This window comes from Cibotium barometz, chromosome 60 (assembly GCF_041138505.1).
Source record: "Cibotium barometz isolate CiBa-2024 chromosome 60, ASM4113850v1, whole genome shotgun sequence".
NCBI lineage: Eukaryota > Viridiplantae > Streptophyta > Polypodiopsida > Cyatheales > Cibotiaceae > Cibotium > Cibotium barometz.
Window position 1 is genome coordinate 13,063,293 of NC_141105.1, and position 22,565 is coordinate 13,085,857.

Sequence of the window (22,565 nt, forward strand, 5' to 3'; positions counted from 1 at the left end):
CATGGTACTACCCATCACCTAGACCTTCCTCAAATCAACAGAGACCTTCCGTGGACTCCTCTTCAGCCCCACCACCCCATTGATCCATGGTCTCTATCCCCAATACTCGCTATCGCCAAATTTCTTGAGCCACAAAGGACACCCGAGCATATTTCTGGATGGGAAAACCGTAGCGGGCATACACTTAGTCCATGGTACTACCCATCGCCTAGACCTTCCTCAAATGAACAGGAACCTTCCGTAAACTCTTCTTTGGCCCCACCACCCCATTGATCCATGGTCTCTATCCCCAATACTCGCTCACGCCAAATTTCACGAGCCACAAAGAAACCCAGGTCCATTTATGGAAAAGTATGCTACCATGCATTAACAATCCAACGATCTTGACTCCCCAAGAAAAAGGATGTCCAATAAATGTCGAAGAAAGTAGCAAAGAGAGTCGAAGAAAGCAATTAAGTGAAAAAAAACTTTGAGCTTTTTGGACTACACACAAGGCACATCTTGCACATCTTCCACCCATTGCCCATGCATGTCACCTACATATATCACTATGGGCCACATCTCGTACCTCATAGAATGCATGCACACATGCACCTACAACTAACCTCATCAATACCAAATCCTCTAAGTAGATCACTAAATGAGAGGACCATGGTAGACATAAGCCTCACCCATGGTACAATCCATCGCCGAAAGAACCCTCAACCTTGCAAGTACCTCCAGAGAGCTTCAATGTATGCAACCTCTACTTCGACTACCTCTACCAACTACCTAATTTTGCCACAAGCTGCCTACCACCAAGACTACCCAAAGATTCTCACCAACATACCCTACATCTAACTATTGATTGATCCTGAACCATACAAATTTACCTTGCATGTCAACTTCATGGCATTGCTATGAACCATCCACCCCTTTCCACCCCGACAACTTCACAACCAACTTGGGTGACACGAATGGGTATAGCTCATCATTAATTGATTTAACAAGGAACTCAAGACTTTGGCACACTGCATGGAGCCTCGCTCGAGTCACCTCGTTTCCCATTTCAAATATCTTTTAGCCCAAGCAAGCAACGCAAACAAAAATTATTTTATTACCAAGGAGCTCTCATTAAGTCCTATAGTGCACCTGTTAATGGCATGGAGCCCCACCTAGACCACCCCTTTCTAAATGTGAATAATTTCAACCTTTTCCTTTCTAGATAATTGCAAAAATGACATGCCTTAATGATTGTTCACTTGTTGATCATGTTTTCAAGCCAACATGATGATTCAATGAATTATTGGGTCTCATCAACACTTGTGGTCTTTTTGTAAGATGTTAATGCAATCTCTCTCTCTCTCTCTCACACACACACACACATCCATACACCAATCAACGATCACTATCATACCTTAGCCTTACAAACCACCCAGACTACACACCTTGCACTCCACATAAATATCCCCATGTGGAACATGAATTGGGTGACAAGGCGTTTGATCATGTGCAAAGTAAAAGAAACAGTGTAACAGAAGATGCAATTGGCATTGTTTAATTCAGCATAAGAACATTTGTATGCATTCTTAATATTGATTATGCTGGAGAATAATCAATAGTGTATGCATTCCTGATATTGAATATATATTTGTTGCAAGAAATTCCGTGAAAAAAAACATGAGAGAAGTTCCTGATACTAGAATACATGTACTATCTGACAGCTTTCTTGATTAAAAGCTAGCACAATCTAAGAATGAAGCAAAATTTCTTAACTGATAAGGTGGCGTGAAGAGTCTTTGTATAACCCCTTGATTGCAACTTGATTAACTCCATTTTACTCGTGTGAAAATTTGCATGCAAAGTATGATGCACTAATTACTTGGTGGGGTGTGCAATGCTGAAGAAAGCAAGCATCTCATCTTCCATGGGATGAGTATTTCCAGGGATAATGAGGCAATGAAGAGGAGGCCCGAAATCCACTGCAAGGAGATCCTTCATAGGGCCTGCCACAATCTTCTGTGTGGGATTGCCTAGCCGAGCCAAACCCACGCAGAGAGTGGTGTCATTGTAAGCTACCATGCAAATATCACCAATGAATGTTAGTTTTAGTGAATTTGTAAAGTGAAATGCTAGTCAAAGGGGAGAGAGAGAGAGAGAGAGAGCTACACAAAAAACCCTAAAAACATGAAATGTGCAGACAATGCTATGCATTGAGAAACCTACCATCACCCTTTCGAGCTTCCTCCACTTCAAGCAATTGCTCCAATGCTGTATTGATCGTCATATACTTTGGCGGCTCGTATTCTTTCTTCCCTCTGTTGGCATTCATTAGGTCAAAAACCATTTGCTTAAAATTTCACTAAACTAATTAAAATCTCTTGCATTAAGATGTTAAAATTGGCCAGCATTCAGTCTTCAAACCATAGCCAACCCATACACAAGATAACAAAGCTTACCTACACAAAGACTCAAGCGTGGGCTCCTTAACTCTAATATCTACAAAAGTCATTATGGTAAAAAGCAAGTTGAGTCTAATGGCATAACTCAAAACGGTGACTAATTAATTTTAATTAACAAAAACACACTGTCTTTACCAAGGAGGCATAAACTGTGGAGGCCAAGAAGCCGATTGGACTTTATTTTGTCATAGAAACTGTCTGGCCTCCATGTATCTGTGAAAAAAGGAATTGAGATAGCTTCACCAAAGCGGTATAGCTGTAATCCACAAGCACCAACAGCATTCATAACAGAAGCGTTATGGATTACTTGCACTTTCACACCCATTTTCCACGCCCGGACAACTAGATCAGAGTGTGTCGTTGCCCTGCCAAAGATTGGAGCCGTCATAGGATAAGCCATTTGTTCCATACATACAGACACACATATATACCTACACACATCCATATACCTTACATACAGACACATACATGCATGCATGCATGCATCCATCCACACACGCATGCCAAACCATAGTCACAAAAATGTTTCGAGTTTTTTTTTAAATTTTGTTTCAAGGTACTAAACGTTTTGTCCAAAGACATTTTATCACTCGGGCAAAAAACCTCAAGACCTCAAAAATCAATATATCAAAAAACTATTTTAAAATGAAGAAAGAAGGCAGAGAGAGAGAGAGAGAGAGAGAGAGAGTACTTAGGGTACACATATGGGGTGATGTACTTATTTGAGTGTTACAAGGTAGAGTTCCCCCTGTGTGCACCCCCCCCCCCTGCGCGCACGCCACGCTCGAACCTGAATCCAGGTCAGACCCCCATTTCCCCAACCTTTCTTGCCCCCCTCCACCCCCCCGTGGCTCCCCTTCAGAGGAGCATGATAATCAACCCATGGCACCCAACTTTCCATGTACCCAGTATAAGTCTTGGCAGCAATACTCAAAGTCACTTGAGGCCATCATCTCTTCCTCCCAATTCTCAATGCTCGGCCCCAAGTCTGAGACCTCTCCCCCTCATCTCATGGGCCACCCTATGGATTACACCTCCTTCCAATGCCTCCCCTTCGACACTAGTTCTCTATGCAGATTGTCATATTTCTGATTATACACATGTGGAGGAACACCATGGAAGGATAGGTATAGACCCTGGTGTGTGTTCCAAGCATGGTTTAGTTCATGTGGAAGGACTCCATGGAAGGATTGAGATCCTAGTGTGAGTTCCTGGCATGATTGGTTACATGTGTAAGGGCTCCATGAAAGGATTGATATCCTGGTGTGAGTTCTTGGCATGACTCAGTACATGTGGAAGGGCTTCATGGAAGGGTGGATACCTTGGTGAGTTCCTAGCATGCTAATGAAGTCTCACGGAGGGTGGACACCCTGGTGAGCATTCTTTATACCTGTATGGGCCGTGCCCAAGAAGGGTTTGGTACAAGATGAATAAGTTGGGAGATGGAATCCAGAATACTATGCATAAAGCTTTTGTGTGTTTTGACATGCATGAATGACTTGTCTTGATTGCCTGGACAATGCCTGGGTGTTCACATACACTTAAATTTGGGCGGACAAATTATAAAGTGTTCACATACACTTAAGTTTGGGTGGACAATTTTTAAAGTGTTCACATCAAGAGGAGCAGTTTTTAATAAAACTTGGCCATTACTCAAGGTGGGCAACCCATCAAGCCAAAAAAGATCCACGAGTTGCTATTACGGGAGGGGAGGGTCAAAATCAGCTAGGTGCCCCCCTTTCCAACTGTTTTTGGAGGTGGAACACCCTGGGCTTGAGACAGTTGTCAGTGGGGCATGCAAAATAGCTTGGGAGAGCTGGTCGATTATGGACAGGGCGGATTTATAGCTGGTCGCTTGCCTCCACAGCTTCTACAGGCAAAAGCGATTCTTCTCTCTCTCTCTCTCCCTTGAAGCAGGCGACCCCTTATGGCTTCTCTACAGGGCTGGTCAACTGCTGTACAGCAGATTTCTGGGCTGAATTTTGATGCTCAGGACGCTCGGACTTCAAGGCAAACAACAGGGCACCCATCTCGTCTCTTGGGGTGACCTGTACAGCATGTTTGTGGGCTGAAAACAATGCTATTCAGTCCAAATCAGTAAGGTTCTTCGTGACAAATTTGAAGGTAAACAGATCTTTCCAATATGCGAAATTCGTATGATTCAGATGATGATTTTCAGCTTGTATGGGCTAATTTACAGCATGGCATTTCAGCCCCGAACTATTGCATACGGGATGGATATTTGATGATGCAAAATCGCTTATGTGTGCATAAGGATTTATGGGTTAAGGTGATGGATGAATGCCATGCACCGCCGTATGCAGGGCATAGAGGAATTCTTGCCACTACGCAAGCTTTGGAGAGGTACTTTTTCTGGCCAAACATGCGCAAAGACATACATGTTTATGTGCGCGAATGTATGGTTTGCCAGAGTGAAGTTTGACAGGCATAAAGCACCCGGTTTGCTTCAACTGTTGCCTATTCCAAATCAACCATGGGAGTCCATAGCCATGGATTTGCCAAAAATGCAGTAGGGGAATGACGCCATATGGACCAAAGTTGACAAATTTAGCAAGCAGGATCATTTCATTCCCGTGCAAAAGAATATTAAGCCTAAACACATGGCGAGGATATTCTTGGCCCAGATTTCAAGCATCATGGTATGCCTCAAACTACTGTGGGAGATCGGGATCTGAGAACCAAAGTTTGTTTTGGCGGGCTTTATTTGATAATATGGGCACAAAGCTGAATTTCTCATCAGCTTATCATCCTCAGATGGATGGGCAAAGTGAAATTGCAAATTCAGCTATACTTGATTTGCTCAAATGCTATGTAGTTGAGCGGAAATCAGATTGGGATATGTACTTGCCTCTTGTGGAGTTTGCTTACAACAATACGGTACACACCTCGACTCGACTGGGAAAGCACCCTTCGAGATTGTTTATAACAGGGTGGTGCTTCCACCTATCCTTCGAACGAAGGATGAAATCTTTGCTATAGATGAGTATGTTAGATCTGGACACAGCTTTCTCACAGGTACGGACAGCCATACAAAGAACTCAAGAAAAGCATAAGAAAGCTGCAGATAAACATCGCAGACAAGTGGATTTCAAAGAGGGTGATTGGGTGCTTCTCAAGTTGTCGAGAAGGCACACCTTCGGAAGCAACCTGGCAAGGAAGGCAAGTGTCCAAAGCTGTCTCCCAGGTACTACGGGCCATTCCAGGTATTGGAACGGATTAATGAGGTGACTTTCAAGCTTGATTTTCCTAAACATTGGCGCATACATAATGCTTTTCATGTTAGCCTCCTCAAGAAATGTGGGTCCTGAGCCGCTTGAGCTAGTTATTGAGGACCAACCCGAAATTGATGAGCTTGAAGAAGTGCTTCAACCTGAACATATTGTGTATCATAAGAAACGGAAAGCTATTGGTGGCAGGCTTATCCGCAGGTTCCATGTGAAGTTTAAGAACTACCCCAATCTGGATGCGAAATGGGTAGATGAAGACTACTTCGAGGATTATCCAGATCTTCTTCAGGTTTATTTAGCTGCTTTTCAATTGCGGACAACTGATTAGAAGCCGAGGAGATGTCATATTTCTAATTATACACATGTGGAGGAACACCATGGAAGGGTAGGTATAGACCCTGGTGTGTGTTCCAAGCATGGTTTAGTTCATGTGGAAGGATTGAGTTCCTAGTGTGAGTTCCTGGCATGATTGGTTACATGTGGAAGGGCTCCATGGAAGGATTGATATCGTGGTGTGAGTTCCTGGCATGACTCAGTGCATGTGGAAGGGCTTCATGGAAGGGTGGATACGCTGGTGAGAGTTCCTAGCATGCTGATGAAGTCTCATGGAAGGGTGGACACCCTGGTGAGCATTCTTTATACCTGTATGGGCGGTGCCCGAGAAGGGTTTGGTACAAGATGAATAAGTTGGGAGATGGAATCCAGAATATTATGCATAAAGCATTTATGTGTTTTGACATGCATGAATGACTTGTCTTGACTGCCTGGTATTTCTGCTTGTGATTGTCCATGGGCTCCGGGGACACCTGGACACCCTGTGGACGCTTGTGTGCACACCTATTTGGAACTAAGGCAGTGGTCTTATGTGTTTTGCAGGTGGTAAGTGACCCCAAACTCAATTTACAGCTTATATTTTATTATACTAAGGTTTATGAGTGCAGGTGTTCACATACACTTAAATTTGGGCGGACAAATTATAAAGTGTTCACATACACTTAAAAGTTTGGGTGGACAATTTTTAAAGTGTTCACATCAAGAGGACCAACTTTTAATAAAACTTGGCCATTACTCGAGGTGGGCAACCCATCAAGCCAAAAAAGATCCACGAGTTGCTATTCTGGGAGGGGATGGCCAAAACAAACTAGGCGCCCCCCTTTCCAACTGTTTTTGGAGGTGGAACACCCTGGGCTTGAGACAGTTGTCAGTGGGGCATGCAAAACAGCTTGAGAGAGCTGGTCGATTATGGACAGGGCTGATTTATAGCTGGTCAATTGCCTCCACAGCTTCTACAGGAAAAAGTGATTCTTCTCTCCCTTGAAGCAGGCAGCCCCTTCTGGCTTCTCTACAGGGCTGGTCAACTGCTGTACAGCACGTTTCTGGGCTGAATTTTGATGCTCATGAGGCTCAGAGTTCAAGGCAAACAACAAGGCACCCATCTCGTCTCTTGGGGTGACCTGTACAGCATGTTTGTGGGCTGAAAACAGTGCTGTTCAGTCCAAATCAATAAGGTTCTTCACGACAAATTTGAGGCAAACAGTCTCTAAACCTACGTGAAGCTTGTGGCTCTAAGGGTGGAAACTTCGGGTGGCCAGAGCCAAGGTTTTCATGGATGGTTATTTGGGACAGCACCACTGCTAGAGGGTGTGATCACGTATTAGAGTGTGGTTGTGGCCGAGTAACTCTTGGAGGCTTGAGTTTGAGGATTCAGGCAATTGTTAGATTTGTTTTCATGTTATTCTGGATGTATCTGGTGCCAGTCTGAAGAGTGTTTACTCTCTGGCACCCGTTCTCTTGTATTGGAACACTCTGTCGGTAATAAAGATACCTCGGGTGGGGGGGGCGGCACTGGCCCAACTTCAGCCACTAGTGCTGTGTTTTTTTGTGCACGTTTTCATATTGTTGTTTCAGTGGTATCAAAGTATGATGATGATGTTCAGATGTTGTCAGATGCTATGTAATATGCCATGATGTTATGTATGGGATAAGGTTTTCTGTGCACACGCTTCCGTATTTGTGACACAGGTAGTGGCTCCTCTCCAAGTCTTTGTTGTTCTTGAAGCGGTTGTCTTCTCTTCCCCAAGTGTAGCCCCCTAGATGGAGTGGGACACTACCTCAGTAGAGCACCCTTTGGGGACCAAGAGCTAGACTTCTCGCATCTGAAGCGCAACCTCAAGACACAGACGCTATAGAGTAGCTTTGGTATACAGCACGTCTGAAGTTGGTAACACCCGTGAGAGCCTTGGAGACTCTTATCTCTGTTGGTCGTCTATGCGTGGAATCGGAAACCGATTCTTGATGATAAGCTTATTCAAAGCTCTATAATCCACACACATACGAAAGGATCCAGCCTTCTTTTGAACCAAGAGGACGGGTGAACAATATGGGAAAGAGCTTGGCTGAACCAAACCCTTCTCAAGAAGCTCATTCACCTGCTTCATGATCTCCTCTTTTTGGGATGCTCTTACACGATAGGCTGGCCTATTAGGTGATGAGCTACCCGGCACAGGGTACATTTGTAGTCCCGCTTTATACACAGGTTGCAATCCCGATTGAAACCTTCTCTTCCTTTCCGCCTCGGTGGCATGCATAAATGGAAACACCTCCAAAAGTACTTTCCAAAACTTTTGTACATATGCATTCACTGATCCCCCCTCATTTTGCTTCACCCAATCCACTTCATTGTTATCTAATTCAATGCATTGGGAGGCAAGAATTGAGCATAGAACCTCTCCTCGAACTCTTTCCATGATCTAACAGGATTCGGTGAGAGCTTCTCTGTGAGCCACCAATGGGCAACAATGCCTTTCATAAACATGCTTACATGCATGGATTTCTGAGTGAAATCCTCATCACTGAAAGCAATATCAAACTGGGCAATAAAAGCAAGTGCCTTTGATGCATCATATTCCCCATGATATGCGTCAAACCTCACAGATTTGTCTCTGGCTTTGAAGTCACGAGACTTTGATACATGTGCTTGCATCACGAAATGTTTTCCCCCATGTTTGTACATTGGGACAGCCCTTGTGACTGGCATCATTTTAGGACCAAAAGGTGACGCATAAGGCATAGATACATGTGCCTTGTAAGCATGAGGCATGCCTGGCCCTTCAACATGCATTGATACATTTTCAGCCATAGCTTCTTCCTCACAAACACACTCGAAGGCATGAGTGGCATAAAAGATACGTGGAATACCTGCACCAACAGAAAATTGCAGCCCATGTTGCATGTGTTGTGCATGCACATTTTCAGCCGGCAATGGCATTTGACATACATTTTGACCACAACCATAAACATTGCATCCTTCACGGGCTACATAAGGTATTCCTACATGGCGTGAAGTCATTGATTGTTCCTCTCCCATAGCATGGAGATTCATCCTCTTAGACATAAGTTCTTGTTCGGGCACCTGTGGGGATTCCAAGACATGTGGAATGGTTGCCTTTTCTGCATAGGCATCCTCGGTACGAGCCAAGTATGCACGTGCTGCATCCCTCAGTTGCATGTGCAACTCTTGAGCAATCATTGCCATTGCATGATCCATATAAGATTCAGCTTTCTTGGCCTTCAAACAATCATGTACCAATGGATCCTCGCGACGGTCGAGATTCAATTCTTCTTGTTGTGCATGGAGAAGAGCCTGCATACGAGTAAGTTCAGCCCTCAAGACTATGGACTCTTCTTCCTGCATCGTCTCTTTGCCACCACGGGACGGCTGTCCCACATATTCTTGTTCCCTATTGTGCACCACATGAGTTCGCTCATCCTGTAAAGCATTGGAGGCATGCATTTCATTGTCCCTGCCTCTTGTGTTAGCATCTCCAACAGTCACTGTATGGCTGTCCATAATGTTCTAAGTGTAGAGATAGCTAGTGTTCACGGTGATCGTCTCTCACGATAGAAGTGAAAGAGAACCGTATGCTCTGATACCAATGTAACTTGGTTGAACACAATGCTAATCAATACACTTAAATACACTAAGATTTGATGGACACTTGCTCAAATACAAGAAGTAATTTGCTGAATTGACAAGAGACACACAATGAGCCGGAACGGCCGACCCCTCCCTCAAATAAAGTATATTGATCTTAAGAGAATCAAGTACATAGTGTCATGGGCATTTCTGACCAGATTTCCATACCAATGCATATGAATACAGTATTACAAACAAGTGGTTGTCGATGTAAACTTGCAATCCACACTACCCTCTCAAGTGCCCATGTTCCCTACCATCTGCTCTCTATTGTTCCACCAACACATGGTAGCAACAATCTGCAAGAGAGCACGTAGGACAAGAGAACACTACACAGAGTATGTGATCTTGTAATCCGGTTCCTCCCTCCTGCTACTTGCTTCCATAATTAAGCAGAAAAGCTTACCAAATGCAAGTAGAGTCGATGACAGCGGAAGTCTTCGCGATGGAAGTCTTTGGAGTATTGAGATATTCCATTTCTCACATTTCTTTGCGACAAAAGTCTTCAAGAGGATGAAGGGAACCTTGGGAAAGCTTCCCCTATGGGTCAACTTGAGAAAGGAGGGCTGGGACTGAAATTAGGGTTTTCAGCAAAAATACCATAAATTACAGCAATAAAGAGAGCTGTTTTGCTAGAGAATGTGCAGAAAATGTAGCACAACAGTCCTCATGAAGGAGGCGCCCATCTCTAGAGAGGAGGAAGAGTGAGGTGGTGAGTTGTCCAGTGTAGGTGACAGGCAGTTACTTTGTGGAGCAAGCTAGAGTGGACACATGGCTGGTTACTCCCTTTGTACAAAGGAGATAAGGTCTGGGCGGTGGACATTGGGTTATGTCCACCTCGGGACATCAGTGTGTGTGAACACCGGGCTGGTCATACTTTATAAGTGAGTTTTGGTCGCCCAAAACTTAATGAAGTGTGTACACACTCACTTATAAATTAGTGCTAACTCCTAAGGCCAGGTTTATGACCAATACTTACCACCTGTCACATTCCACATAAACATGTCAGCAGACAGTTTCACACGCACGGTTCGTGGGCGGACGTCCCCTTACCCGGAACTACACATTGCATGAAAACAGCATGCAATTTCAATTGCAAGCAAGCACATAAAGATGCTATGCAATGCAGCATTGGTATGGACAATCCCTGTTCATGAGACTATACCAAAATAGACGTGCTCTTTTGCTTGCATTTACAAAGAGTGATTGGGCAGGTTACTATGACACACGAGTGTCAACCAGTGGTAACTGTTTTCTTCTTGGTGACTCATGCATCTCATGGCTCAGTAAGAAGCAGCCTACAATGGCCACTTCTAGCTGTGAAGGTGAATACATGGCAACCTTTATAGCTACTATGGAATGTGTTTGGCTACGACGCCTATTAGCCGATCTTGGTGTTGGACAACAGTCTCCTACCACCATTTACACTGACAGTCAGAGTGCTTTGGCAGTTGCACGAAACCCAGTATTTCATGCCCGCACAAAGCATATTGAGGTTCATTATCATTATGTCAGGGAAAGGCTCCATGCAGGAGAGATTGACGTGGCTTATGTGCCTACACATGCCAATATAGCAGATGGGTTTAGCCAACAAGACATCAGAAACATTTTCAGCCATCATTGAGTCAGTCAAAGAGCGCCTTACCAAAGCTAAGGAGGCTTATACAGCAAACAAGTCACGGAGAGACATCAACTTCAAAGAGGGCAATTGGGTGTACTTAAGGATCATGAAGCAAAGACTCAAGCAAGCGGGCAAGCCCTGGTCCAAAGTTGTCATTCAGGAGTTTTGGTCCTTTTCCCATCATCAAGAAGTTAAGTGATGTCGCCATGCAACTCAGATTGCTAGACAGTTTGACGATGCACGTCTTCCATGTCTCTTGGTTAAAGCCTTATATCGGACCTTCATTGCAGAATGTCCCAGAAGAGCAACAGCCAGAAATGTTGATGAAGCAGAAGTGATAGAGCCCAAGCAAATCCTTCTACATCGTTGGAAGCATAGTTCCGGACAACGACTTTGCCAATTTTATACAAAGTTCAAAGATCGAGGGACCCATGAAGCCGTTTGGCTAGATGAAGAATTCTTCCTTGAGTATCCACACTTATTGGCGGACTACCTCAAAGCCATGAACTTGCCGCCAAGCTAAGTAGGAGGGATGTCACGCGCACCCATGCACTGTGGTACACAATGACAAACTAGCTCATCAACAATGCAAGAAACATGTACAAAAGTAGTAGCTTTTTAGGATATTTTGTCGTATGCCGTGACCCCTTGGTGAGCCCCAATCTGGGACATGTCAGGCACGAGCTACGTAGGTCACTCTCCCAGCCATAGAGGTTTGTCAGGTCAGTCCTCTTAACCCACTTTGGACAATTCAGCAAGTAGTCCTCATGTAGGTGCATGTAGATGTCAGCCTTAGGAGTAGAATGCATTAGAGCATATCAGCCCCAAGGAGGGGCAGCCTTGCAAGGGGTATTTAATACCCTTAGCCATCAGCTATAACCAGTCGGCAGCCCTTGAAGAGACCTGGGCAGCAGTCGGCCAAGCCCAAACAGCAGAAACTCCTGGCCAGCCAACAGAACATCCAGTCGTGGCAGATAATTAACAGGCCGACAACCTTTTTGCCAGCCGACTAGCTCCCAATGGACATATAAAAAGGTGAGCAAGCCTCAGTCCATAAATCATCAGATAACAAACCAGATTCTCAAGTAAACAGTCAAGGATGTGAGCTTAGGCCTTCAGCCTTTGCATACTTTCAGCATTCTTATGCTTTCCAAGCCAAGGCAATCGAAGCTCAGTCTCTTCCAGAGTTCTCGGCACACCAACCCTCAGTCTCGGGCCGGTGTATTCTCTTCGAAGATAGCTTCACAGTCGCCTACAGCTTATGCACAAATCTGCCCAACGTTTGGTCACTTTGTCATCGCGTTTGGCGGTCAGTCAGTCAATTTGTTCCGCTCGGTCTTGTGGACACAATTCAACTTGTATTCAGAGCAAATACTCCTTGCAGGGGGAAGGGGGGGAGGGTGGGGGGGGTGATCAGTGACAATTTGGGACCCCAACTGGTATCATCTCGACTACATCTTTCAGATTCATGTATGCTGTTTAAAGGATTGCTAAAGACTCACTAAACTCGGGTTTAAAGAAGGCCTCGTTGTTTCACACAGTCCTAGCTTGGCGTATGCTACAATGCATTTGGAGAGTGGCAGACTGCCGGCCTGAGATGGAACCGCTGACCGACTTCCAAAGCAAAGCGGCGCCGATAGGCGCGCCAAGCTAGCAAGATCCAAGAGGATACGGTTGTGTTGAAGAACCATTTCGAGAACCTCAGCAGCCCCTCCGACAATGATGGCCCCCCCTCAATACCTCCGAGAAACCCACCCCCCCCCCCTTTTTCTGGAGACAATTACCTCATCGAGATCCCCCTATAGGCTTTCAGTTTCCCGAGAGGCTAGCTGACCTCCAAGGCCTGTGCCAAGCCCTTCTCACAACCCCAGCCCTCCCCCCCACACGCGAACCCTTCTCCCCCTATCCCCCCTTCGCAGCCCTTGCCCATCCCCCACCCCCCCACCCTCACCATCCACAACGACTCTCCCCCCTACAGCTCTCTCTACTCCGGCTGTATTGGAACCCCCTCCTCCCCCCCCCCCCCCCGCCCCCCCCTTCCACCTCTCCAAAGCACTCTTCCCGCCCCTCGGCTGCGCCAAACCCGAAGCGGAGATAGTCAGCCAGCTCAGTCCACCATTTGATCATCGTTTTTCGGAGCTAGTAGAGATGACCATCGTTGCCTCTCCGGTGTGCGGGCACCTAGCTTTAGCCCAGCGTTTGAGGATAGATTTGCACTCTCTTGCGTGCTTGGGATCATCTTAGGCCAGCCCTTCCACAGTCTACTCCAACAGCCTCCGAGGAGTAGCTCCGACAACCTCTGATATGGAACCCCATGGTCCGTATGCCTAGCGCTCACATGCTCGAGGCTCGCCTGCATGTGTCGTGGGGAACTTTGAGCACGGGCCCCGCCAAGTCACTTGGAGATTGGCTCACATTCAAACATCTATCCCTAGAGGCCCAAAAGAGGAACCTTATTGGGATTCGGGGCAAAGATAGACTTAGCCTCAACATCGACGACTCCATCCCTCTAGAGTGTCTAGCCCCGATACCAGCCCCTCCTCCCCCACAGTGACTGGGAGTGTTCACCCACATGTGTCGTGGGGAACTTTCAGCACGGGCCCCGCCAGGTCACTTGGCTATTGGCTCACATTCAAACATCTATCCCTAGAGGCCCAGAAGAGGGACCTTATCGGGATTCAGGGCAAAGACAGACTTAGCCTCAACATCGACAACTCCGTCCCTCTGGACTGGCTGGCTCGGGCCCCTCCTCCCCCATAGTGACTGGGAGTGTTCACCATGCATGATATACCCCTAGCAGTCCATGGCACAGATGACAGCTCTGCCTTACTCACCTTCTCTATTGGGCTTCATGGCAAACTGGAGAGAGTAGAGACCCCCTTAAAGGATTTCAGGGGATGCACCTTGCAGAGGGTGAGGGTGATTGGTTTTCATGCACACGAGTGGCACATCCACCGCGGCCAAGGTGGCCAAAGAGAGACGCTGGTGGTTATGGATTTGGGAGGGTCAGCCTCTCACGAGTCTTCAGTGGGACCCAGGAGAGTGGACAAGGCATGAGCCAGAGGACATTGAGGAGACGCCTGGCACCCCCTTTTTTGTCACTCCATGGTTGGGCCATAGGATTCAGATGTCAAAGGTGGAGGGCACTCTAGCAACAGTAGGACAACTAGTAGTCCCAAGGCCTACCACCGCACTTCTCTCAAATTTCTGGAAGCAATTGTGGGATAGTTTTCAGCCGTAGAAGAAGATCACTCTTCTCATGTGGCAGCTAGCACATAGGAGCTTGGCAGGGGAACTTGGTTGGCCATTAGGGGTAGACCACCATTCAGCCAAAGGTGTGGCCACCCCAAGTGTCCCAGCGTCATTGTCTTTGGGATTGCCCGAAGTCTCAGTAGGTTTGGCACAAGATCCTACGCATTTTCACTATGGATCGGGCCCCTTCCCACATTGTTATGTGGGGCACAGTTGCCGAGGACACTGAGGCCGTGACCGTCGTGTCATATGAGGAGGAAAGTGGGAGACTAGCCCTTCGGGTCTCTCACCTTCGTATTTCTGCAGTGCCAGTTCCAACTCTTCCTACAGGTCGTTGGACTCCTGGTTCTAGCCAAAGATGGGAGATTTGCAATAGTATAACGGCGTGGCATATATGGAGAGCTCGATGCAGCAAAGCCATCGAAGGCACCCTCACCCCGCCAACGGAGTCTATCCAGAGCATCTGGCTCAACATCATTCATACCCTCCTTGGTTAGTGGCTTGAACCCATCTTGGGGCCAACTTCAAGGTGGCACAGACCACATGTGGAAGCACACAAAGGCCTTCCTGAGGATCTGGCAGCATGGTCCCTTTCTTACAGATAGTGGTGGCGAGCCCACTTGGCATTATAGACCACCCATATGGTTGTTTCCCCGTCCGCCCATTGTATGAGATAGCCTTCTCCTCCTAGAGAGGCCAGCCAGAGGAGAAAGCATCCTCCCCTTTATACATCTTGACTCTCGTTTCCCATTTGGGGACGAGTTTGTACTTAGTCATTTGACTTCTTTTCTCAGTAACTAACAGAAGGATCTTTTTTCTGAGAAAAAAAAGTACTTCCCCCTCAAAAGAGTGGTAGAACTACAAGGTATGTCAACAATCTTGTCATGGATAACCTCAGAGAATGCACACATTAGGACCGTGCTCAAACTAGAACACCTGATGAGATCCATCAATTGTTACACCCATAGATCTCCTAAACACAAGACAAACGTAATTAGTTTCCATATTAGAGGTCGTACACACTAGATAATCACCCAACATTAGGTCTACATCAACATACCACAGCCAAGCACAAGGACTAAGGCTCAGAGCGGACCGTGTGTCCTAGGCCTAGGCACACACCTCTGTCATCCGACAAAACGATATACAATAGTCCACTCATTAAGCTCACCCCACTTATATAGCCACTATAGTCCTATATGGGATGATCCTAATTAACACCTTAGACCATGTAATTCAACCTGTTGCACTAATCTTCAGGGTCCCCTAACCCAAGATTAGGCCGACTAACCATAGGTTACTATCAGGTATGTAACACATGTGGACTAGCACCTCGTGGTAGGGGACTTATGTATACACCAACAACCACTAGGTTATTGTAGACTTGGGACTTTGATCCACACTAAGATTCAAAGTACGGTATTCCAGTTGGCCTGGGGACATTATGTCTACATCCGAAATGACCGCCAGTTACAAGCTAAATGAAAGAGAGATTGTCCAATACATTTCGTGCATTACATGGCATACCTGCATGCCTGGAATTGTCTTCGCCTGAATTATTTTTACTAGCTGCAAGATCTGTATGTGTGGTGTACAGATAGAGAATGCCCTCCTCTGAACCATGCGCATGAACTTGTATTCTGACCTTGCTTGTGGGATGTAGATAAATAGTAAGTGTGACTCTAAACTCTTTGTTTATGCTTGTTAGAGTTATTCCTCAGTTTTCTATTTTGCAAGTTCACACTTCATTAAAGCGTGGCCAAACAGGTTATAAACGAGTTTGGACATTCACACTTCATTAAAGTGTCGGCGGATAGGTTATAAGTGAGCCTGGGCATTTATTAGCTGGCGCCGGCCAAGCTCTCATAAAGCAGGTGCCCTTTTCATTAATACAATGTGGACACATAGTGGGCAGCCTCTCCACTTATGGGAGAGGTGTGGCCTCCTGTGAGATGGCCCAATGGCCACCACCTACAAGTATGGAAAGGATCTCCTCTCTCTCCCCCTTCTTGGGAAATTGACAAATTTTGGAGAAGAGGAAAGAAAAACACCATTTTCAGCCAAACTAGTCCATACACATGCTCAATTACATGCTTTCCTCCTACTCCAACCTTTGGTGAAGCCTGCACGTGATTACCATGCTATTGTCCAGCCCTTGTATGTCCCTTTTCGGCTGCTCTCTTATGGATTTCTACCTATTGAAAATACTTTTGAGCATTTCTGTCGCCAACACTTCAACCTAAAGTTGATTGGAGCCTACAAATTACATTAAATTCACTAGTAAGAGCTTCTATGAGTTCTTTTAACCTACTCTACATCTGCATGCTTGACCATGAAGGTCTCCTATATCTTGGACTCACACACACATGCTTGTGTATGGATGCCATTGGAGCATAGCTGCTTGTGGGAAGTCAATGGGGATTGGGGAGCAAGGTTCTACGTGACAAAAGCTTTGGAATCGACTCCCAACTTTGACAAAACATGTTTGCAAACAGTTTTCATTGCATGAATGTCATTGGAAATCTCGCGTGTGATGCCCATGAGGCTTGTGTCTCAATTCAGGATTAGTATCAACGAACAGCTACCAGACATCACTGACATGATGAATTTCAAGGTCATATGGTTCTTTTGTTCATAGCTCCATAAGACAATGAAACAAGTTTTTCCGAAGTTACGATCACGTTACTACGGTCCTTTTCGCATTGTTAAGAAAAATTCTCCTTTAAGTTGTAAGTTGGATTTACCACCTTCATGGGGAAAAAATCATCCGAGAGAGAAGACAGGACATGTAGACTCTGTCAGATGGGGGTTGAGTTAGAGAAGCACTATGTTTGCCACTGCCCAATCTACTATGAGATCAGAGGGAGATTTCACTGTCTATTCGAAGAGGGCTTTGGGCCCTTATCCCAGATCATGGAATACCCAGATTAGAGGTGCCTTGGACTCTTCCTACTTGAGCTCAACCGCCGACACAGAGAGTCACTACTCAACACTCTTCTCATCCTCACCCCCAACACTTCTCTCATCTTACCATCACCAGTTTTTCCAGCCTAGAGGGCTGGATAGGGAGGCACCAAAGCCCACTACAGTGGATACAAGAGCCTATACCACAATGCCCCCTCACAATGGGCCCATGGGAGTTACATCGATTGGGTGCACACACTCTAGAGAGCTAGACGCCCTCTTCCCATGGGACCCCGGCCACCCCCAGCTCAACAGCCCCAAATTCAGAAGATACTGGCCCGCCATTGAGCAGCCTCATCCTCACAGCAAATTATCAACATCTCTAGCCTTCTTGCATCACCCATGATGGACATCTTGGATGGGCCGTTGCCCGGCATACAAGCTTAATTGATTGATTTTATTCAGCTCTCCCATATCCCAACACTTATTGTACCCTATACCAAGCATAATAGGATCTAGATTTTTCATCTTGTATAATCTCAAAGTCTGAGATCTTAGCTTTCAATTTTCAGTTTTAGTTTACTGTTGCTTTTTCTTTTTTCATCCATAACGAAATTTCATGGACACTATCTATACATCATTTTGGTCTCATAAACCCTTTGGGTCTTTTGAAGACGTTAATATAACTTTCTTCTCTCTCTCTCTCTCTCTCTCTCTCTCTCTCTCTCTACAATGGATCTTGTGGACCCACCTCGAGCTGCTCCAGTCCTACCTCGCCCAAGAGGAGTTACCTCGGACCGGGCCTCCGCACTCCAGCGTGCCCGACGCCCCCGGACCCCTGGCCGTCGGCCATGATCCCAAGACATGCTCCACCGCCATTGAGCTACCTTTCCACATGACATAGTTGACAGAGACCTCTCGGCCATACTCATTAGCCCCATGCTTGATATTTTGGAGAGTGGTATACCATCTACAGAGAGCTGATGCTGCTCTCATGTTTCTATGTTCCTAGTATTCCATGATGAGTTTCCATGGACAGTTTTGTATCACCCTAGTGAGATAGCTATGTTTATGCTTTGTTTCTGTTTTATTTTCCATTCCATGATGAGATATGCCATGGACATTATTATATCATTTTGGTCTCATAGGCCCATCGGTCTTTAGTAGACGCTTAATCTCTCTCTCTCTCTCTCTCTCTCTCTCTCTCTCTCTCTCTCTCATAGGCCCATTGGGTCTTAAGTAGACGCTTAATATATCTTTCTTTCTTTCTCACACACACACACACCCACACACACACACAACTTGTCACTAAAAGTGTACTTCCCAACAAAGATAAGAAAGGTTTCCAAGCTCTTTTTATGGCATTCTAATAGGGCATTCACAAATACACTTCAAAACCATGTGAAAATGAAAAAGAAAGAACCCTTGGACTTCACATCGTACCCAAATGGGTCTCCAACAACGAGAAAGGCAACATCAGAAGATTTGGCCTGTTCTAATATTTGATCTGCACCCAGTTCGACTGTTTCTCTATCAGCCAAGAGGACTGGCCGGCCATAAAGCTTCTCCTGTAGGGAACATTGAAGAAACTATGACCATCACATATACCTCATGAGACTTCAATCTAGATTCTAGTTAATTATTTCAGATCATAATGCAACAAACACCATACTTTACATATGTACTGCTAAATAGCTGAGCAAAAAGTAATGTTCTAGAATGTTGCAACTGTTTCACAGGCTGACAAATATACACCTTGATGTGTGCTTCGCTTCTTGACAAATATTGGATGCTTTCTCGGCACCAGGTCAGCCTTGTGTTGGTGCAGTGAAGAGACTGGAATGCTGAACAATGAAAATGAGACATTGGGACGTTTTTGATAGGCTGCATAAGCCCCTTATTGTGATACCTGTAGTCCCAACCATGGTCTGCCATTTTGAGCTCCATAAAGCAGCCAGGCGCCCTTGAAAAGCGTCCGACCACCTGCTGGTTTTTTTAGGCTGCCCGATGTAAACACTTGGCCAATCAAACCTGTTTTTCTCACCTAGCCCATAAACAGCCCTACAAATGGGTGATGGCACGTGCACACCTGTGCCATGGCATAATCTCAGCATATTCCCTGGTTTAGGCAGCATTTAGGGTTAGCATAGGGACCACATGGGTCTCATCAGGCATCAGGCAGCATGTGCACATCAGTCGGCAGTATCAGATAAGTCGGCAGTCAAAGATGATTTTCCTCAGGTCGTGGACAGCAAATACAGGCCGGCAGCAGTACCATCTGGCCGACCAGCATATTCAAGCCTATATAAGCGTTAGGCATCATTTGTACAAGGCATCTATTCCATCTTTTGGGCTTAGGTCATCATGTAGGTAGTAGAAGTGCATCAGCCACCTTTTGGGCAGGCCAAAGGCCTCATGAAGTTGTAAAGTCATACATCTTTTTGTAACATAGTAATATACTGAATACCAACAGCCATCTCTCTCTCTCTCTCTCTCTCTCTCTCTCTCTCTCTCTCTCTCTCTCTCATCATTTCCGTGAGCATCTATAGGTCTTCCATTATCAGGCTTAGGGCTGGATCATCACAGAAGAAGGCTTCCATACATGCAACATTGGTATCAGAGCATTCAGGCTCAGCCACTAAGCACAATGTCCCAAGAAGGTGTTTAGAGCCATCAAAGAATGCAGCCAAGGGTAGGTAGCACATGGAGTGGTCTGCAACACAGGCAAAGCTAGAGGAAAACATTCTCTGGGAGAATGTACTCAGAACCAGTACATTAGTTAGCTCTCACAGCAGTTAAAAAGTCCTAGCAGCACGCCCGATCAGTTCCAGCACGTGACCGGCCGCTATGTTAAGGGAAAGGGATAGCAGGCATGGGGACAACAGTGGAAGAGATGCTCAGTTCTTCATTTGGACTTGAAGTGGAGTTCAAAAGTGGATGGCGTTCAGTCAAAGTGTCAAAGTCCATCAAGTCAGTAAGTAAATGAAAGTCGGTAGTCTAGGGAGGACGGACGGATGACAAAGTATCCACCCCGTCATCAAGTTTAGCAAGGGGGGAGGGGGGGGGGAGGGGGGGATGTCACGTGCACACTCGTGCCATATAGCAGCCCACAGTTCTTCAACGCAGCCATACAGTCATACACAGGCCATAACCAGCAAGTACACCTGCGTTTTCTGCATACCCAGCAGACGGCCTGTGCACAGTTCCCCTACAGATCTGCATTTCAGTCTACAGCAGTTCTCAGCCTTCTAATCATCATCCACATCTGCCCCAGCCATCTGGTGAAGGTAACACATCATTCATAAGCATTTATAGCATTCTAACATAGCTTAGAACAGTCCACCGCCTTCTTTTCTCAGCCTCAGGTGTGCAGCCCTTCCTCATGCCCTTGGGAAGAGTGCATAGGCTCGAGATCAGTTCATCGAGGTGTTTCTACAGCTGTGTATAGTTCAGCCAGGCTTCCGATCCTCCGAGATCTTGCGTTTGGCTTATCTACAGTCCACAGTCATTCTCTCTAAAGAAATAAAGCAAATACTATCTCGTTATTGGGATAGGGGGCCCTTCAGTGGGTAATTCGGGACCCAATCTGGTGTACAGTTCTCATATCTCTCTCTCATATCTCTTTAAAGTTTGAAGTATTAAAGTGGATTGCTGAACTCATGAAACTCAGGATAACGAAGACGGTGTGAGCATCTGTGTGACAGGATCTTCCAATACAAAGACTTCCGCTGCATATCACAACACCACCAGCTAGTAATAGGGCAAATCATTTGTGACACAAGTGGTCAACGTCACAATATAAGTGTTTTGCACATGCGAGGCAGGCAGCCTCTATGTAGGACAGGCCTTCCCCTTACTGCAGTGACCACCTGTTGCATGCCAAAAGCCTCCTTCTGCAATCCAGCCCTAAGCTTGATTATGGAACACCTGTAGATGCTTAAAGAAATGATTAGACATAGAAGACAGAGAGAGAGAGAGAGATGGCTGGTGGTATTCAATATACCACTATGTTACAAAAAGATGTATGACTTTACAACTTCATGAGGCCTTTGGCCTACCCAAAAGGTGGTTGATGTCTTTCTACTACCTACATGATGACCTAACCCCAAAAGAGGGAATAGATGCCTTGTACAAATGATGCCTAACGCTTATATAGGCCTGAATATGCTGGTTGGCCATTTGCTGTTCATGACCTGAGGAAAATCATCTTTGACTGTCGACTTTCACACGTGTGGGATCTGATGCTGCCGACTGATGTGTACATGCTGCCTGACCCCTAATGAAACCCATGTGGTGCCTGTGGATGGCTGAAGGCAAAACACAGATGCTTAGAGGGCTAGAGAAGCAAAACTCAAGTACTCCAAGGCTGGATGAGACTAGTCTAGTGCTGAAGGCAAGGGTACTCCTAGGGCTGAGGAGGAAAGCTCTTAGCACACTGAAGACTGAATGAGAAACTAAGCCCTATGCAAGCCTATTTATACTAACTAGAGGCTGGTCAAGTTGGCTGGTCATTTATTTAATAAAGTTTATATTTATAAACGCTAAATAAATACTAGAAAATATGGAAAAAATACCAGATAAATCCTAGTAAATTCCCTAAGGCTTCTGGGATGTCCTAAATGATGCACACGCATATGAATGCATATTATGCAGGATGCAGAGTGCTTTCTGATGATGCAAACCCTAAGGTTTCTACTGACTCTGCATGCATGAATGATTCTCTCCAAGTGGGTTAAGGGACTTGACTGACTGACTGACCCGCTAAGGCTGAGGAATGACCTACGTAACTCATGCCTGACTTATCCTGGACTGAGGATGTACAATGGGGGTCACGGCGTACGACAAATAACATCCTATTGGGTTCTAATATTGTACAACTGTTGCACTGCTGATGATGAGCCAATTTGTCACCATGCACTGAGTGCAGAGTGCATATGACATTCCCTCCTGCTTAGCTTGGCGGCAAGTTCATGGCTTCCAAGGAGTCCACCAAGAACTGGGGGTACTCCTGGAAGAACTCCTCGTCTAGCCATACGGCTTCGTGGGTGCCTCGATCTCGGAATTTCGTATAGAACTGACGTATCCGTCAACCGGAACCATGCTTCCATAGATGAAGAAGGATC

At 45.8% G+C, this 22,565-nt stretch overlaps 1 protein-coding gene across 2 annotated transcripts in view; it reads right to left on the reverse strand.

Annotated features, from left to right (window-relative positions):
* Nucleotides 1-1,516: 1,516 nt before the first annotated feature.
* The window catches only part of LOC147605002 (putative diphthine methyl ester synthase), a 64,403-nt gene continuing 43,354 nt past the window's right edge, over nt 1,517-22,565 (reverse strand). The window contains exons 1-6 of one of the 2 annotated variants that reach the window (XM_086793871.1): nt 19,198-19,487; nt 18,886-19,010; nt 2,577-2,806; nt 2,439-2,478; nt 2,206-2,297; nt 1,711-2,054 (exon numbers count right to left, since the gene is read on the reverse strand). In XM_086793871.1, the coding sequence (XP_086649997.1) occupies nt 1,858-2,054; nt 2,206-2,297; nt 2,439-2,478; nt 2,577-2,806; nt 18,886-19,010; nt 19,198-19,389 (876 nt within the window). In that variant the 5' untranslated portion in view covers nt 19,390-19,487 and the 3' untranslated portion in view covers nt 1,711-1,857. Of the gene's footprint in view, nt 2,055-2,205; nt 2,298-2,438; nt 2,479-2,576; nt 2,807-18,885; nt 19,011-19,197; nt 19,488-22,565 lie in introns of those variants that run through there. The other variant, XM_086793872.1, reaches the window with a different exon arrangement.